Raw genomic sequence first — 14,863 nt, 5'->3', positions numbered from 1 at the left:
GCCCCCACCGGCTGCCCCTGGGACGGCGCGGCGGGGTTTGTAATCGGCTCACACGGGCCGAGCGCAACCCGCATCGGTCCCCCGCTCTGTTCCTCTGAAAAATGAAGGGTTTCAGGTCAAAGCTAGCTCTGCGCCTATCTTTTGTTCAGACCTACCTGCATGGAGCTTAATTTCTTTTTTATGCCGCACACAGAGCGAAGAGATCCTTTACTAGTCATTGTTTTTGAAAGCTCTGCCTGTAAGAGACTGCATAAATTTCAGAAAATTTTAAATAAAAAAAAAATCACACTCGTTACAGATCAGCTCAAAACTTTATTCTTAGAAAAGTAAATGTGTTACATTTAAATGTGTTACATCTACACAAAAACAAACAAACAAAAAAAAAAACCCCAAACAAACCACCAAACCTGTTTTATCTCCTTTTTTTAGTGTCCTATTTTCATCTTTACTCTGAGAAATAGGACTCCCAAACTAAAAATTCCTCTAAAATTACCGATTATTCCATCTTCAACTGCCTCACATGATAAATGGCAACTTGGACTGGCAGCATATAGGAGATTTAGATCGCAAAGAAATCTGTTTCTTTAAAGTACGAGATGATGACTCTGAACTCTGTTCCTGGCTATCATCACTGACTTGGCTGTGTGAAAACGGATGAAATAAGACTGTTTCTCTAAAAATATTGATATATCTGAATAAGAATGTTGGGCATTAATACGTCTAAAATTCTAATAATAAAAGTAATAGATAAGTGTAAAATGTTTCTATATCACCATTCTTTCAGTTCTTCCTCTTTCTTTCCCCCTTCTCCCAAACAGTCCTTGCTTTCTGTTTTGACAAAATCCTGTGTTTGTTTTACACCAAATACCCTATCAGTTTCAGCTCAGTCAGCATAAATATTGACAGTTTCTGTGAGAGGTATATGAAGTCAATAAAAAAGGGAATGATGGCCACATGCTGGGAAGTCTAGATTCTTCAAGAATCTGTAAAAAACATGTATCAAATACCGAATGATGATGAGAATTAAATGGGAACTACACCCATTTGTTTGATACCAAATCAAAATGCTGGTTTTATGACATACCTATGCTGGAAAACTTTATCCAATCAGTCTTGAGTGCAGCACAAGAAGACTATGTTGTGTGAAGTTTTGCCTCTTGGTAGCTGGGAGGGGAAATAAGAGAGCTTGCTGCTTCTATTTCCATTTTCAGTGAAAATTCTTTTTTTTTTTAAGAAAAGTTTTTCTCAGGCTAGCTGCCTACATCCACTGTGGATCAGGACAAGAATATATTGCTTAAATAGAATGTGTAACTGAAAAAAGTTCAGGAAGAAAACTTTGGAGAGAGAACAGATTCTTATGGTTCACAGTTTCAAATAGACATATGAAACACAGATGCGTAAATGCATCAATCAATACGTGCAGTAAATGGTACTCTTGTAGAAGGAATATTAAAAACCCAATAAACATAATAGTAAAGCATAAGAAATAAAAATGGAGATTACATAATAAGCCTAAACAAAAATCATTTCAGAAACTAAGTATTTTTATTTAAAAAGCATTAGGAATGTTCTCCCTTTCTACTTCACAATTTCGACAGCTGTTAGGATTTAATGTTTGCCATCTCATTCAATATCAGGACTGTTCTTGAAGAGATATTCTGCCTATAAACAGAAGAGTTTCAAAGTTACACTTGTTTTCAAGTCTCCAATTTTAAAATTTACACAAAATAACAAAAATATATTGGATAACATTGCTTTAAACAAAATCACAGAGAGTGTTAAGTGGCTGTAAAATATAAATTCTGGCAGGTATGTCAGAGAAACCTCTTCCCCACAAATAATACCATCCAAAATACCATCCACCTCATTCTCTCTCTTGGTAGCAGTCACCCCATCTCTATCACGGGCAAGAGAAGGAAGTGAGCTATTTATGACAGCATTCGTCACTCCATGGAAAATCCTCGGGAGTACCCTAGGGCCTGATTTCTGGGCCCAGAAGAGTAGATAATACAGAATTGGCAGGGTAAGTAAGACCAGCAGAATTCACGCACCAAAGAGAAACAGATTCTGGTAGTGATTCTTGTCCTGTTACTGTTTAGCAAAGCTGGATTACACCCTTACTGATACACAGTATCAACTGATCCCCTAAAAAGTAGCTGCTGGCTTGTTAGTTTTCACAATAATTACTGCTCGCCAGAATTGCAGATACTATGCGTTAATTAATTGTTATCATGACAGTGGGGAAAAAGAATATAAGCCCTTATGTTAACTGAGATTCTTTGGGTCTACATGAATATTTTCATTAAGCTTTGTCAAACCTATTTAAGAAAAAAAATGTAATCGCCTTACCAGAAAATCAACGGGATCATCTGGCCTGATCCTACAGCATTCATTTATCCCTTGCATAAGTGTTGGCATGACATTCTTCATTAAATAGTTTCGTAGTGGAATGGACTGCGCCTCCAGTAACTCTTGTTCTTGTCTTTTCACTTCCTCCAGATGTTTATTCTACAAACAATGAACAAAATCATAAAGAATAAGGTTTATAACATCTACCAAATAGCACTTGACTAAATAATAATGGTGACCCAGAGAAAAAATAGTATTAGAAGCTGTGGACAGAATTTTAAAACTCACAACTTGGCAGGAAAAACTATGAACTGCTTATTAAATTTAGAGTACATGGCACACTGAGGACAAAGAATTGAACATGATGAAAACTGAAATTATCTCCTTCATAAAATTATTTTATTTTTCTCTCTTTAACACCTAAAAGAAGGTTTATTCTGAAGTCTTCCAGCGGTCCTTTTTCCGTAAGATATTTGGCAAAATAGTTGGAATACACTGTATCACTTCAAAAATTAGTACTTGTTGCAAATGCAGAGGGATTCTTGAGGGTTCTTTGAACTGGAGGGGAAGGAGAATATTTTTACTCAGAAAAGAGCCCTGACTCTCTAAATAACTGAATTGTGTTGGTTTGTTTGTTTATTTGTTTTGGGTTTGGTTTCTTTGCTTTGTTTTTATTTCATTTATGTCAGTTTTCGAGGGGGATGAGAGTTAAATAAACTAAAACCACAGTAAATTACATCTATTTACACCGGCTAAATTTATTCTTGAATTCAGGTTAAATCAAATACAATGATTACACTCAAAAAGTAGGAGGGGTGGGGAAATAAAACTGCTGCGAGTTTTTCTTTCTTCTATTCAATACCATGCATACTTGCAGTAGTTTTATCCAGAAGATTACTCAAAAACATTTCTATTGTCCTCTCTTCTCTTATTTTATTCATCAGTAGCCTGAATCGTATATAGATACAGCAAGCAGATGGTACTCTGAAGACTGCTTGTCTATACTCAAGGCATAACACAGAAGTGATGTTCAGATAAAACCGATATACCAGTATCTGGAAAAGATTTACTTTATTCACTCAACCCAGGAGTGCTACTGAGTACGTCCTGTAAGTGGTCTTTGGTCACTGCCCCAAGACAGCAGCTAATCTACAGTCTCCAGGGCAAATGAATAGTTGCTTAGATTTCCTGAGCATCTGCCTATTTGAAAGGATAAACTTAAGCACACATTTTATTTAAACACCTACTTTAGCTTTGAATAATGCACAGTTTGCTTTCTTGAAAGTTAGATGGGTTTGGACTGAATATAGCTAAAAATGTGTTAATTACCGTTACTAATCTTTTAGATAAGTTTACAGAGAGTACAAAATGCTATTTAATGTTGAATGAGGCTGTAAATAAGCATAGAGATAACAAAGTGTATTTACAAGCCAACATCAGAGCAATGTAAATGCTTCTTTAAAAGTGAATAATTTCAGAGTATTATTTCCCCATAGATGTGTATGAGCATTCGAATGTAAGAAAAGGATTCCTCTGTGGAATGATCAGTTTGTTTTTAAATAGCTCTAGAAGAAGACAATAGAAGAACTGCCTTCTGGTGAAACAACCTGACTTTGGGTGTGAACAAAAACATTCCTATAGTACGCACTTCAGGTTATTTACCTAAAATGTCCTTAGACATGGCAAAGCAAATAAGGAAAAAACATCATGTGCAAATCCTGTGAGGTCAGGTAGCCTAAATGCCAAGTACTTATTAGCAGACAAAAAGCATCCTTCAGACTGCATCAGGTAGTCCTCACTGAACTGAGGACTTGGCTCTCAAAGGTGTTTCTCTTGCAGGCTCAGCAACCTTTCTGCAATGCAGACTGGAATATTGATCAGTGTTGAGTTAAAAATCTTGTTTGAAAGGCATGATAATTAAGACTTGGTCAGCTGCTTAGAAGTAAAGTGAGCAAAATGCAAAAGTCCTAGAAGACTGGTTATGGAAAAACACCATTAATTATAATAGATATTTATAAGTGGTAAAATAAAAGAGCTACGGTGCAGCAACAACAAGAGTATCATAAAAGTATTTTAAAGACATGGTGATACCAACATGCAAAAAAAAAAAAAGCTATGTCTGTAATCAAAAAGAGATTATTCTTTAGGTTGGGTCTCAAAATGCACCGTGAAGATACTCTAGACCAGATCTAAAGTATGATATAAGGAACTAGAGAATTTATGCCACACTTTCCAAGTGTATTTACCTAACAGATTGCTGGAAGCCATCTAAACCACATAAATAATAATGGTTTCAAAAAAATATGTATTAACCTACCCACTCTTCCCAATTTGCCATCCTTTCAGCCCTTTCCTCAGTTTCTTTACGCTCTCGTTCAGCTTTTTCTTGAGCTTCTTTGACAAGGCGTTCCTCAGCTGCTTTGCGTTCCAAATTCTCCTTTTCTTCATCTGTCAAACCATAATTCCGAGGTTCCCCAATTTCTTTGATGATCTCTTTTACAATAAATCTGTTCTCAGGATCTTCAAATTTGGCTACATCTTTTAAACAATACAAGACAGAACTTCTCAAGGCTTTTGTCAATTATAAATGGACATCAGTAAATAACTGCAAGACCTAAAAATGTAGGTCTTGTTTGAATCACATTATGATCACATTGTTTGAATTTTCAAGCATAAGATGTTGTTTTGAGTTGCTTATAAATGTCAATTTTTTGCTACACAGAACGAAGTTTTCTACATCTGATTTTCTTTACTAGTTTCAGCTAAAATAGTTTGTCTTTTTAAGATGATGTAAGGAAGAAATGTATTAAAGTAATTTTTACAACTATTCTGTTTATCAGTCGCAGCTTGCCTAAGTTTTGAAACTTGAAAATGAGGTCATTCAACTATCAGAGATGTTCCTGTCACCAATCTTATGTCAACTTATCCAGATGTATAAAACCATCAGCTTTTGACCCTGTCTCCCCCATCAGTTACACAATAGGTTGTTAGGATTTGGCAACAAACTCCAAAGTTTTCACTCATACAGATTTACAAATACACAGACCTATCTTTAGTTGAACTCTTACTGTGTTATATCTACAAAACAAATCTGTAGCTGCATGTAGGAGCACAGAGACTGAGCAAGACCTCTTTCATTTCATTCCTTCTCCCTTTTAAGTGCTGGAGGCTACTTGCATATTAAACTTGCAAAAAAAGAAGCAAAAGAAAAAAATACAGAAAAATGGGGACTGTCTTCAGGGCTTTCTGGGCTCCGTATGCTTTCAGTGTGGGGAGGCATCTGGCAGAAAGGGTACAGAAATATACATGGAAAAGAGGAAAAGTGGGCTTTTCAGGTATCCAGAGAATAGAGAGATAAAGGGCTTGTTCAGTGGTAAGGGACTGGGGATGTAAAGGCACAGTCATGGGTAAGAAGAGTAAGCAGAGGAAGGGGGAAAATCAGAACAGCTAGAATACAGAATTTAGATGAGAATCTAGTAGTCCCTACTCCACAGTCCTCTGTTTTATGAAGTGATTTTGAAAGACATTGGCAAAGCATGCTTCGCTCTTCTTTCTAATCACTAATTCGGACAGAAGATGGCTGTCCAATACTAACACCATTATTCCAAGAGTTTAAGTGTTTGTGATTTGGACCTGAAATCCAAACTCTGCCAATGAATTGAGGAGAAAGCTAACATAATTCTATATAATAAAATTTCTTTTACAGCTTCTTCTTTCAAAAAAATCAGGAATTGTATTCCTGAGGTATTCCAAATTAAAAGAATAATACATTTTCTATGCCAAGCGGTCCATTGTTTTGGCAATTTTAGCTGCACCTGGATATACAAATTACAGCACAAACCACTTTTCCAGTCATTTAAAGTATTGCTAAGAACTCTCTCAGCATTGAATTTGAGGTCTCAAAGACTGCATTTTTTTCTTAGATGGCCAAGCAAGATTACAATGCAAATATTACAGCAGTCATAATTAACTGCATTTATCCTGAAAAATAAATACCTTTTAAATAAAAAATTAAGTTAGCACTGACGCTAATTGAGAAGAAAGATCACCAGAAAAGGAGTTCATAAATTAAGATCTTCAAAGGAAATTGCTGTTACAACTTTAACATGCCTTTTTGTAGATGATCTAACATGCCTGTGTCACCATCCCCGATTTGCAGATGAGAAAACAAGACAAGATAACTGACTTGCAGACTTCATGCAGTGAGTCATTGTAGAAAAGTAGGGCTTCCAGAATCTTGAAGCCTACTCCTTTGTACTAATCATATTTCAGACTCAGAAAAAATAATAATCATAAAAGCAATTAATAAAGTCATATGTTATGATTCTCTAAAATTAAGGTGGAAGAAAGATTCAATTTGATTAGTTTGAGTCAATATTTAATAAATCAAGCACAATTTTTTAACCATTCCCCACTAAATTCCTTCAGAATATGACTGAGAAAGCAGTTGGCTCTCTGCTTAAATATGATGCTACTTAATTCTATGGATCTGATATAAACCAACTGGAACATCAGCTAGAATGGAGGGGTATTTGCAGAGCTGAAGGTTCCTCACTGAAGTTATCTTTGTAATCTGTCCTTACCATTTTACAACAGAGAGCCAGATGCTTGCATACTTCGGTGGGGAACAATCAGTGATGTGAATATAGGTGAAGAGGCAGTCCCTGAGATAAACAGGACCTAAAGACAATGCTCCTTTGAAGATGAGAATCAACACTATAAACTGAATGTGAAAATTATCTGGAAGTCACTGAATGTCACAGTTGTGATACCTCAATAATTAAAATTAGTAGGCCAGCGAGTTTCCTTATTTGGAATGGACTAGAGTTTAAGAGTAACCTTTAGGCATAATTCTTAGCAGAAAACACTGCAGTATTCTACCATAGAGTATACACTTTACAGCCCCCACCAAAATAAAACATGGTCTTGGACAGTGCTACTACTTGCATATCCAGATGTATAAAAGATAAGAATATGACCAATTGATGGCATCAGACCTTAATATTTACCATTTCTTACATTACTTTCTGTAGCAGAATTACCTCAATTCTAAAATGATTATACTAACACACTATTTTTTTCCACTGCTACACTTCCTAACGACACAAGTATGGTATTATTCTCAAGATAATCTCCATGACTGACATTAAATACAAAAACTTAGGAAATCAATTATGACTGAGGCTGTTCAACAATTAACTTCCCATAACTCATCTCAAATGGACATTCCACATATCAGCAGTTTGAGTTTAGTTGCAGGGTTTTCCCCTTGTTATTTCTTTTCTACCCCTCCCCGCCAAAAAAAAATAAAAACCAAAACCATTTTTCTTAAGAATGCTGTCACCCTGATCTCACTGTTTTTGAATAATCAGATTATAGTAATCTTCTCAAGATTTCCCAGTGACCACAATTTTCTAGATAGTTAGACAAATTTTCTCACATACAGGTATAGTGCAAAACAGATTCAGTCCTAGCCTTCCACCTTTAATTTCTAATCATTTTCTTTCATGCTTCATTATCTACAGATTACCCATATATTGTCATGGCATCTAAGGACAAGTCTGAAGAAAAAATATAAGCAACTATAATCTTGAAAGTCCATGAAAATATACTATTACACCAATCTGGAAGGATGCCAGCGCAGAGGTCTGTAACCTAAGTCAGAAAATTATTTTGATCATTTAGCCTGCAAAAATAGACAATTAAACCCCCTATTTTTTAAAACAGATTAACTGTATGAGAACAATTCAGAATCCTTATGAGTATACAGATATTTTTGCAGGTATATAATTAAATGCTTGTTGTATCTGTATTCTGCAATATTGATTAAAAATATTATTTATACATGTACACTTACTATATGATCTTCACAAGTGTTAAATTTGTGACAACAAAAATTTTTTATTCATATTTTATCTTATAATTTTATTATTTCATACCAATAAACTGAGGATGTATTTCAAGTTCATCAAAATAGTTGAGAACAGTCTTATCGTCTGTGTTGAACTCTCTGAAGAGATTCAGAGATTGCAGGAACCGGTCCTGGGTATAATGAGTTCCAGCAACAATTCTCTCAGGCAGATTTATTATTCTGTTTATAAGGAATTCATCAGATGCAGTCAAAGAAATAACAAATTCTGTGAAGAACAACACATTATCAGCACCCATATATTATTGTTTTTCCTCTTTCTTACCTATTTTGTGTTAATAATACATTTTAAACCACAATTGAACATAGATGTGAATTGTATATAACTTTATAGAGAATTTAATTATCAAATGCTTATATTCAACTTCTGCAGTTAGAGCAATCCAACAATATTGAGACATGTCTGTAAAGAAGCTACATATTCCAATTTCACCAAATTCTTTCTTAGCACTGTCAAGACTATTCTTGCAATAAGCAGCACAAAAATCTTAAGAACAGCAATGTAGTGTAGTCCAAATTTTCTGTGAAAGCAATCATACAACCAATACATGTAATAAGTATAGGAGGATTCTTATGAATTCCTATGAATGGTGCAGCCAAAGCAGCAAGTAACACTGGAAAATTTAACAACTCACTTGTCTGTCAAGTCATCAAAAGTCATCAACCTGTATTGTGATTTTTAATCTCACAAATAAAGGGGTATCTGCTGAATTAAAGTAAATTTAAAAAAAAAAAAAATCAAATAGTACATCAAAGATACTATGCCACCACATGCCATAAAATTTAGTGTAATGTTATTTTAGTACTACTGGTAGACAAAACCACCAGAAATCTTTCAAGGTTCCATAAAAAACCCCGTCTCCTTTCTTCACTTCAGAAGTCTCATAATTGTAGTTTCATTACGCTGAATCTTCTGGTATTTTATTAACTCAACAATCAATTTTTATTTATTAAATATGACTTCATATAATTTATCACAATATATTCTGATATTTCTATTAATATCATTACTCAGTACTACTGAGACCTGTTAATTTGTCAAAGCCAGGAAGTTATGTTTCTGACACCAGAGAGAAATTTGCAGGATCAAGCACAGACACAGCCCCCCTCCCGGCTTCCCCCCCTGAAAAACCTCCAAAAAACCCCAGAAGAAACACAAGAAAACCTCCCCAAACTAACAAAAATCCTTTCTGGACCATTCTGTTTTCTAAAATAAGCTTTCTCCAAGGTTGAGAAGGTATCTTAAAACAGATCCCATGCCTGAGGTCCTTGTTATGGGAGAGAAAGTGGTACTTCTCCAGCCCATCACAATAATTCGTTCACATTTCCTCTTTTGAAATGGAGGCTAAAAGTGGTTTCGTTTATGAATAACAGAAATTGTTTACTTCAGAAATCAGCAATTTATAAGTGGTTACAAACTTAGTAGAAGTCTGCTCTTTGAATCAAACCTTTGTCCCTTTCATGTAAGCACAAGGACTAAGGAATTTTTCAGGAAGTTCTGAATTTTCTTCACTTCCACTGAAGCCAGTAAATTATCATTTACTGAAACACCAAACATTTGAGATATTCAACCTTTATACTATCTAACTGGACACATCTTGTAATGCAAAATATGCCAAATGTATTGTTTGAATGTAATCAAAACTTCCAAGGAAATCAAGAATAGCGAAAACACCAGGATGAAGCCATTTCTGCATAGATGAAAACCACTCTATTTTAATTCCCAACTTAACTGATGCGTTAAAATGAATTTGGTAACATCTTTCAAGATATCACACTAAAGATAAATTTAGGTTTTTTAATATGCTAAATTCAGGAGCTCATGTTTATTCCATTAATAGCTGTAATCACAACAAAGGCAGTCACCACTATTGTTATCAGCCAACATGATGACATTTTCACAAAAAGAAAAAAAAAGAATAAAACACCCACAAACTGAACCAAAACCTTCCTTCTGATTAATTGTTCACTTTCAAATAAGAGGGCAGCAGCATTACATGGATTAGATATTTATTTTATGTTAAATTAAATATGAACAGATGGAGTGATATTTTAGACTTCTCGTTGGTGGCAGCAGTACTTGAAAACTCCTCTGTTTATTTAAAAAGAAATCTATCAAACTTACCAGGTGTGATTAATTTATCACATTTAGGTATTTTGCCTTTAATTTCTTCTTCTTCATCTTCACTTTCCACTAAAACAAAAGAATTTTTTTTTAAATATATATATATATTTGCTAAAAATGTGCCCCATACAAACACAGGTTTGTCTATATTCAAATTATACTAATTGTTGGAAATTAGTCTAATCTGGACACCAGCTTAGAGAATTCAGTAAGTAATTCGTGCCGCCAGCCACCACAGAATTCTACCTTGGGACACTAATAGTTGTTTGCCTATACAGCGGAAGTATGCACATGCATACACAATTTTAAAATGTGTCCATACCGCTGTCCTGACCCTGGTCTCTCCTCCTGCCAAGTACATTATTCTGCCAAAAAACAGAGACAGGGCTTAGAACAGTGAGTAGAAATGTTTTACAGTAGTATGGTTAAAATGGTTTCTGCCACTAAGTGCCTGCTATTCTGAATAGTCAGTAAAACTGCCTGAGGGGCATCAGCTGAGCATGATAATTTACAGCCCAGCATATTAAGCTGAACAAGATTGTTTTTTGTTTTTCTTCAAACCTCATGATATAATTTACATATGGAGATGGTTCTTGGTCTTAATGCATGGACAGTACTTGCTCACAGTTTGAAATGTATGTTGCAGAGCTCCTCTGAAGTCATATCTACTGTAGCTGATCTAATATACCCACTTCTAATCTGGCTCACAAAACATGTATTGGTGCACTGGCTGGATCCCCTCATTAAGCAGCCCTTAAATATTATGAAGAAATTCTGCCTTAGAGTTTGCTTGAGTGGAGTAGACCAACACAGAACCAGAAAGCATCCTCCATATTTGTGCATTCATTTCGTACTTTGCCAGCAAAGATAGTCTGAAAACTATCTTGTGCTTAAATTAAATAAGGTGCATTACAATCCTTCTTACATTTTAAGCATCATGTGAAAACAACTTTATTTTGTGTCCTGCACTGCAGTCATTACACCGCTGATGTACTTCCACTACTATGGCACTGAGAACAATAACGATAATGACAATATTTGCAGCAATAAAAACAAAAGCAGCAATAAAAACAAAAGGAGCAGTACATACAATTAAAAAGATCTTTTGCCTGGTCATAGGTCTCTGGGAACCCATCTAAAACATATCCCTGATTCCTACAAAGCATAGATTTGAGCTTATCCTTCACAAATTTAACAACATGCTGATCATCTAGACGACCTAAGACACAAGGAAGGTTAATAGGTACCTAGTTTATGGAAAAGAGATATCTGAAATTATTTTACTAACATTTTAATTCATTTATCAGAAAAACTTCTATTTAGACCCTAAAAAATTTATGTATTTTGAGTTATGATCTGTATATTACCTGTTGTCAGTGATCTATGAAATATGTGTAGCTATAAAAGAAAAATACATTTGTGTTTACAAGGACATAAATATTAGAACTTTAAGGATACTAAACATGAAATGAGGGTTTTTTAGAATAATGCAGTCAGATTTTAATAGAAGCAGCAAAGAAATATTTATAGAAAAAGAAGTGACAAAACAATAATTTTCTATTTACAATTAACAGTAAGACTTAAAGATAGTCTTGCAAAACAAACATGAGATAGGTTTTACAAGTTTCATTTTCAGATTAATAGATTGAGCTATGAAGCAGTTTATTAACTTGGCCTACATTGTTGAGTAAATATGTGGGAGTAAAAAGTTCGGTTTGACCTAATTTTTTGTCCTTTTGCAACTGTTGACTCCAGTTTCCTACTTTATTTTGCTTTGCCTTTTGAAAGTCTTAAATATTTATAAACCATTGTAAACATGAAAGTATGCTACTATTTTAAAAGGCATTATTATTTTAAACAACAAAGCAAGGCATGCAGAAGAGATGCTGCCATAGATGTCATAACTGAAGCTTTTGGCTGTGTTACAAGTTCATTGCTTTGCAGATACACAAGATCCAAACCAGGTAAACCTTTAGGGATAGAATGCATTTTTAAGGGGGATCACTTTATACCGCATGGAAAATGTTAAGCACTAAGTCAAAAACTACATGACTTTATTTGTATATAGATGATAATTAGTACTTTTCAGTAATGGCAATTTTTATGGACCTTTTTCAATCTGCAGACTTTAAAATTCTTCACAGGCTTCAGTAAATACTATTTACTTTTTAGAAATGGCCAAAATGAGATATAAGGTACTTAAAAAACCCCACAATCTCATATGACAGTGTATTAGTTCTTTTTCTTACTAAAATACTTTTCTTCTTTGGAAATTTGATAAAGGCATGCTTCACTAACTTTTTACTGTACATTATATAAATTATGCTCCCTGTTCTGAGAAGAAAACATGATGTTTTTAAAAAAATCTGGTGAAGAATCTAATGCTTCTGAGTATACCATTGTTACTTATATATCAACTTACAGTGTAAAAAGAATTATATAAAATGTATAAAGAAATAGAAAGTTGGAGCTTCTACAATTAAAGCACCACAGTATTTAAAAAAATATATCACTTCTGATATACAAGGTATATAATGTATAATGTAAAACATTGTATTTGATTTTTAAATAAGGTACAAACAAATGGGCAGGGCATGATTCTTGCTTTTAATAGGACGTAAAAGTTCTGAAGCACCAATTTACTTCCTGATTTTCCATTTGCATGGGGTTGCACTAGTTACCTAAATCCCACCTTAGTAGTTTGTATTTCCTACCTGCATTCTGTTCCATGCTTTCTTTTATTCTAGCTAATAACTCGTGTGCTGCTTCTACATTTTTACCCTCTTCCTCTTCATCATCTTCTCCCTCTTCTACCACATTGTCAGAGTCCAGTTCTTTAGGAACCACAATTTTCTCCTGAATTCAAGATCAGAAATATGAATAGGCTCAGAAATTCCATAGCCAAATTTCTTTTATACACAGGTGTAACAAAAGGAAAAAAAAAAAAATTAAACAATTCATTTCACGTATGCTCCTGGACAGTGAGATACTGAGCAACCTTCAGGTTCTCAAAAGAGTTCAGTGCATCCCCCAGAGGGATCAGTATGTCAAAAGAGCTTTCCATTCTAAAATAATGGAATTGTAACTAATTTTTAAATGATGCCAAACATTTTAAAATCACAGAAATTAAAATAGCAAAATTAGAAAACAGCAACACACCAGATTCGTTATTGTTTCAGAAATCACATCATTTATCTTAATGTGATGTAGCTTGTAGTGTTTGCAGAGCTCTTCAGCAATGGTAGATTTGCCAACCCCAGGAGGACCATGAATGCAAACTTTGAGAGGCTGGAAAAAAAAGATAAAGATATAACATCATTCAAACAATATGGATTTTTTTGTAAAAGGAACAATCTTTTTACTATAACTAATAGGAAATAACAAATTATTATCATTAAAACTGAAAATTTATTTTAGTTTTATTCCTTTATTTATTTCTCACTGAATACCTCCTATATCATCCACAGGCTTCAAGTAACACAGTTACTTAAATTAAATGTACAACTTTACCATTGGAGAAAAAGCATGCTTCTATTTAGTAGACTCACAGACCAACTAATAGTGGCACTGTTAGTGTTTGAATGATCAAAAGAGACGAAACACAACCCCATAGATAGGATACAGTGAATTTTGGAATGAGGTGGCAGATATTCTACTATACACACGCAATAGCTCTATTTCCCAACTGAGGTAGAGTTGCTGTCATCACAATGGTTATTTTGACCTCAAAAATTTCAGATCCATCCCAATCTTAAGATATCATCGATTTCTCATTTCAGCCCAACTGGCCTGTAGATGAGTAAGGGTAACTAAGATTCCAGTATACACTTATTAAATATATTATGCAACAAACTCAAAATCATACATCATTAACTGCCTATCTTAATTCAGTAAATCTGACAGTGCAAAGTCTGCAAATTTAATAGAGTAGTGACAGGGAGAGAGGTCTAGCTAGCCTTCCCTCCCCTTGCCACTTGGTGTGTCTATATTTTGTACTGAATTTTTTGAATTACATGCATACGTACTCAGATGCAGTAGTTTAACCCAAACACAGATCTGATAATCCTTCCAGAGGTACGCAGGGACTTGTAACGAACAACCTCGAATGATAGTAGCTGTATTTTATTTTACACCTCCTGAACTCTTGTTCAAAGTTTGAACAAGATTTAGACATGCTGAACAGCTTTATCATACCAATCAATACTTGAATGTATGCAAGCATTTTTCTGCACCTTTCAATAACTTTCCCCATTTGAATATAGAAGTTCTAAATATTAAGCTAACACAGGAAACAGCAAAGTTGCTCAGTACATTACATAATAGAGCAGGGTAAAATGAAAGCTACATTGCAATTGAATATCCTGGCTCACTAAATATAATGAAGGACACAAAATACTCGCCTAACTACTGGCTATTATAAAAAAGGTTAAATAAAAGATACACTTATTGTGTTCTTGAAG

At 34.4% G+C, this 14,863-nt stretch overlaps 1 protein-coding gene across 1 annotated transcript in view; it reads right to left on the bottom strand.

Annotated features, from left to right (window-relative positions):
• Positions 1-388: 388 nt before the first annotated feature.
• Positions 389-14,863, bottom strand: part of AK7 (adenylate kinase 7) — a 32,451-nt gene continuing 17,976 nt past the window's right edge. Inside the window, exons 11-18 of the mRNA XM_009322553.1 lie at positions 13,563-13,691; positions 13,118-13,259; positions 11,494-11,622; positions 10,404-10,472; positions 8,289-8,486; positions 4,667-4,887; positions 2,350-2,508; positions 389-1,662 (exon numbers count right to left, since the gene is read on the bottom strand). Coding sequence (XP_009320828.1) covers positions 1,624-1,662; positions 2,350-2,508; positions 4,667-4,887; positions 8,289-8,486; positions 10,404-10,472; positions 11,494-11,622; positions 13,118-13,259; positions 13,563-13,691 — 1,086 coding nt within the window. The 3' untranslated portion in view covers positions 389-1,623. The remainder of the gene's footprint in view (positions 1,663-2,349; positions 2,509-4,666; positions 4,888-8,288; positions 8,487-10,403; positions 10,473-11,493; positions 11,623-13,117; positions 13,260-13,562; positions 13,692-14,863) is intronic.

The sequence above is a fragment of the Pygoscelis adeliae genome, unplaced genomic scaffold (assembly GCF_000699105.1).
Source record: "Pygoscelis adeliae isolate BGI_AS28 unplaced genomic scaffold, ASM69910v1 Scaffold374, whole genome shotgun sequence".
NCBI classification, from domain to species: Eukaryota; Metazoa; Chordata; class Aves; order Sphenisciformes; family Spheniscidae; genus Pygoscelis; species Pygoscelis adeliae.
Note: the sequence above shows the minus strand (reverse complement) of the source record. Positions and strands in the feature narration are given on the sequence as shown.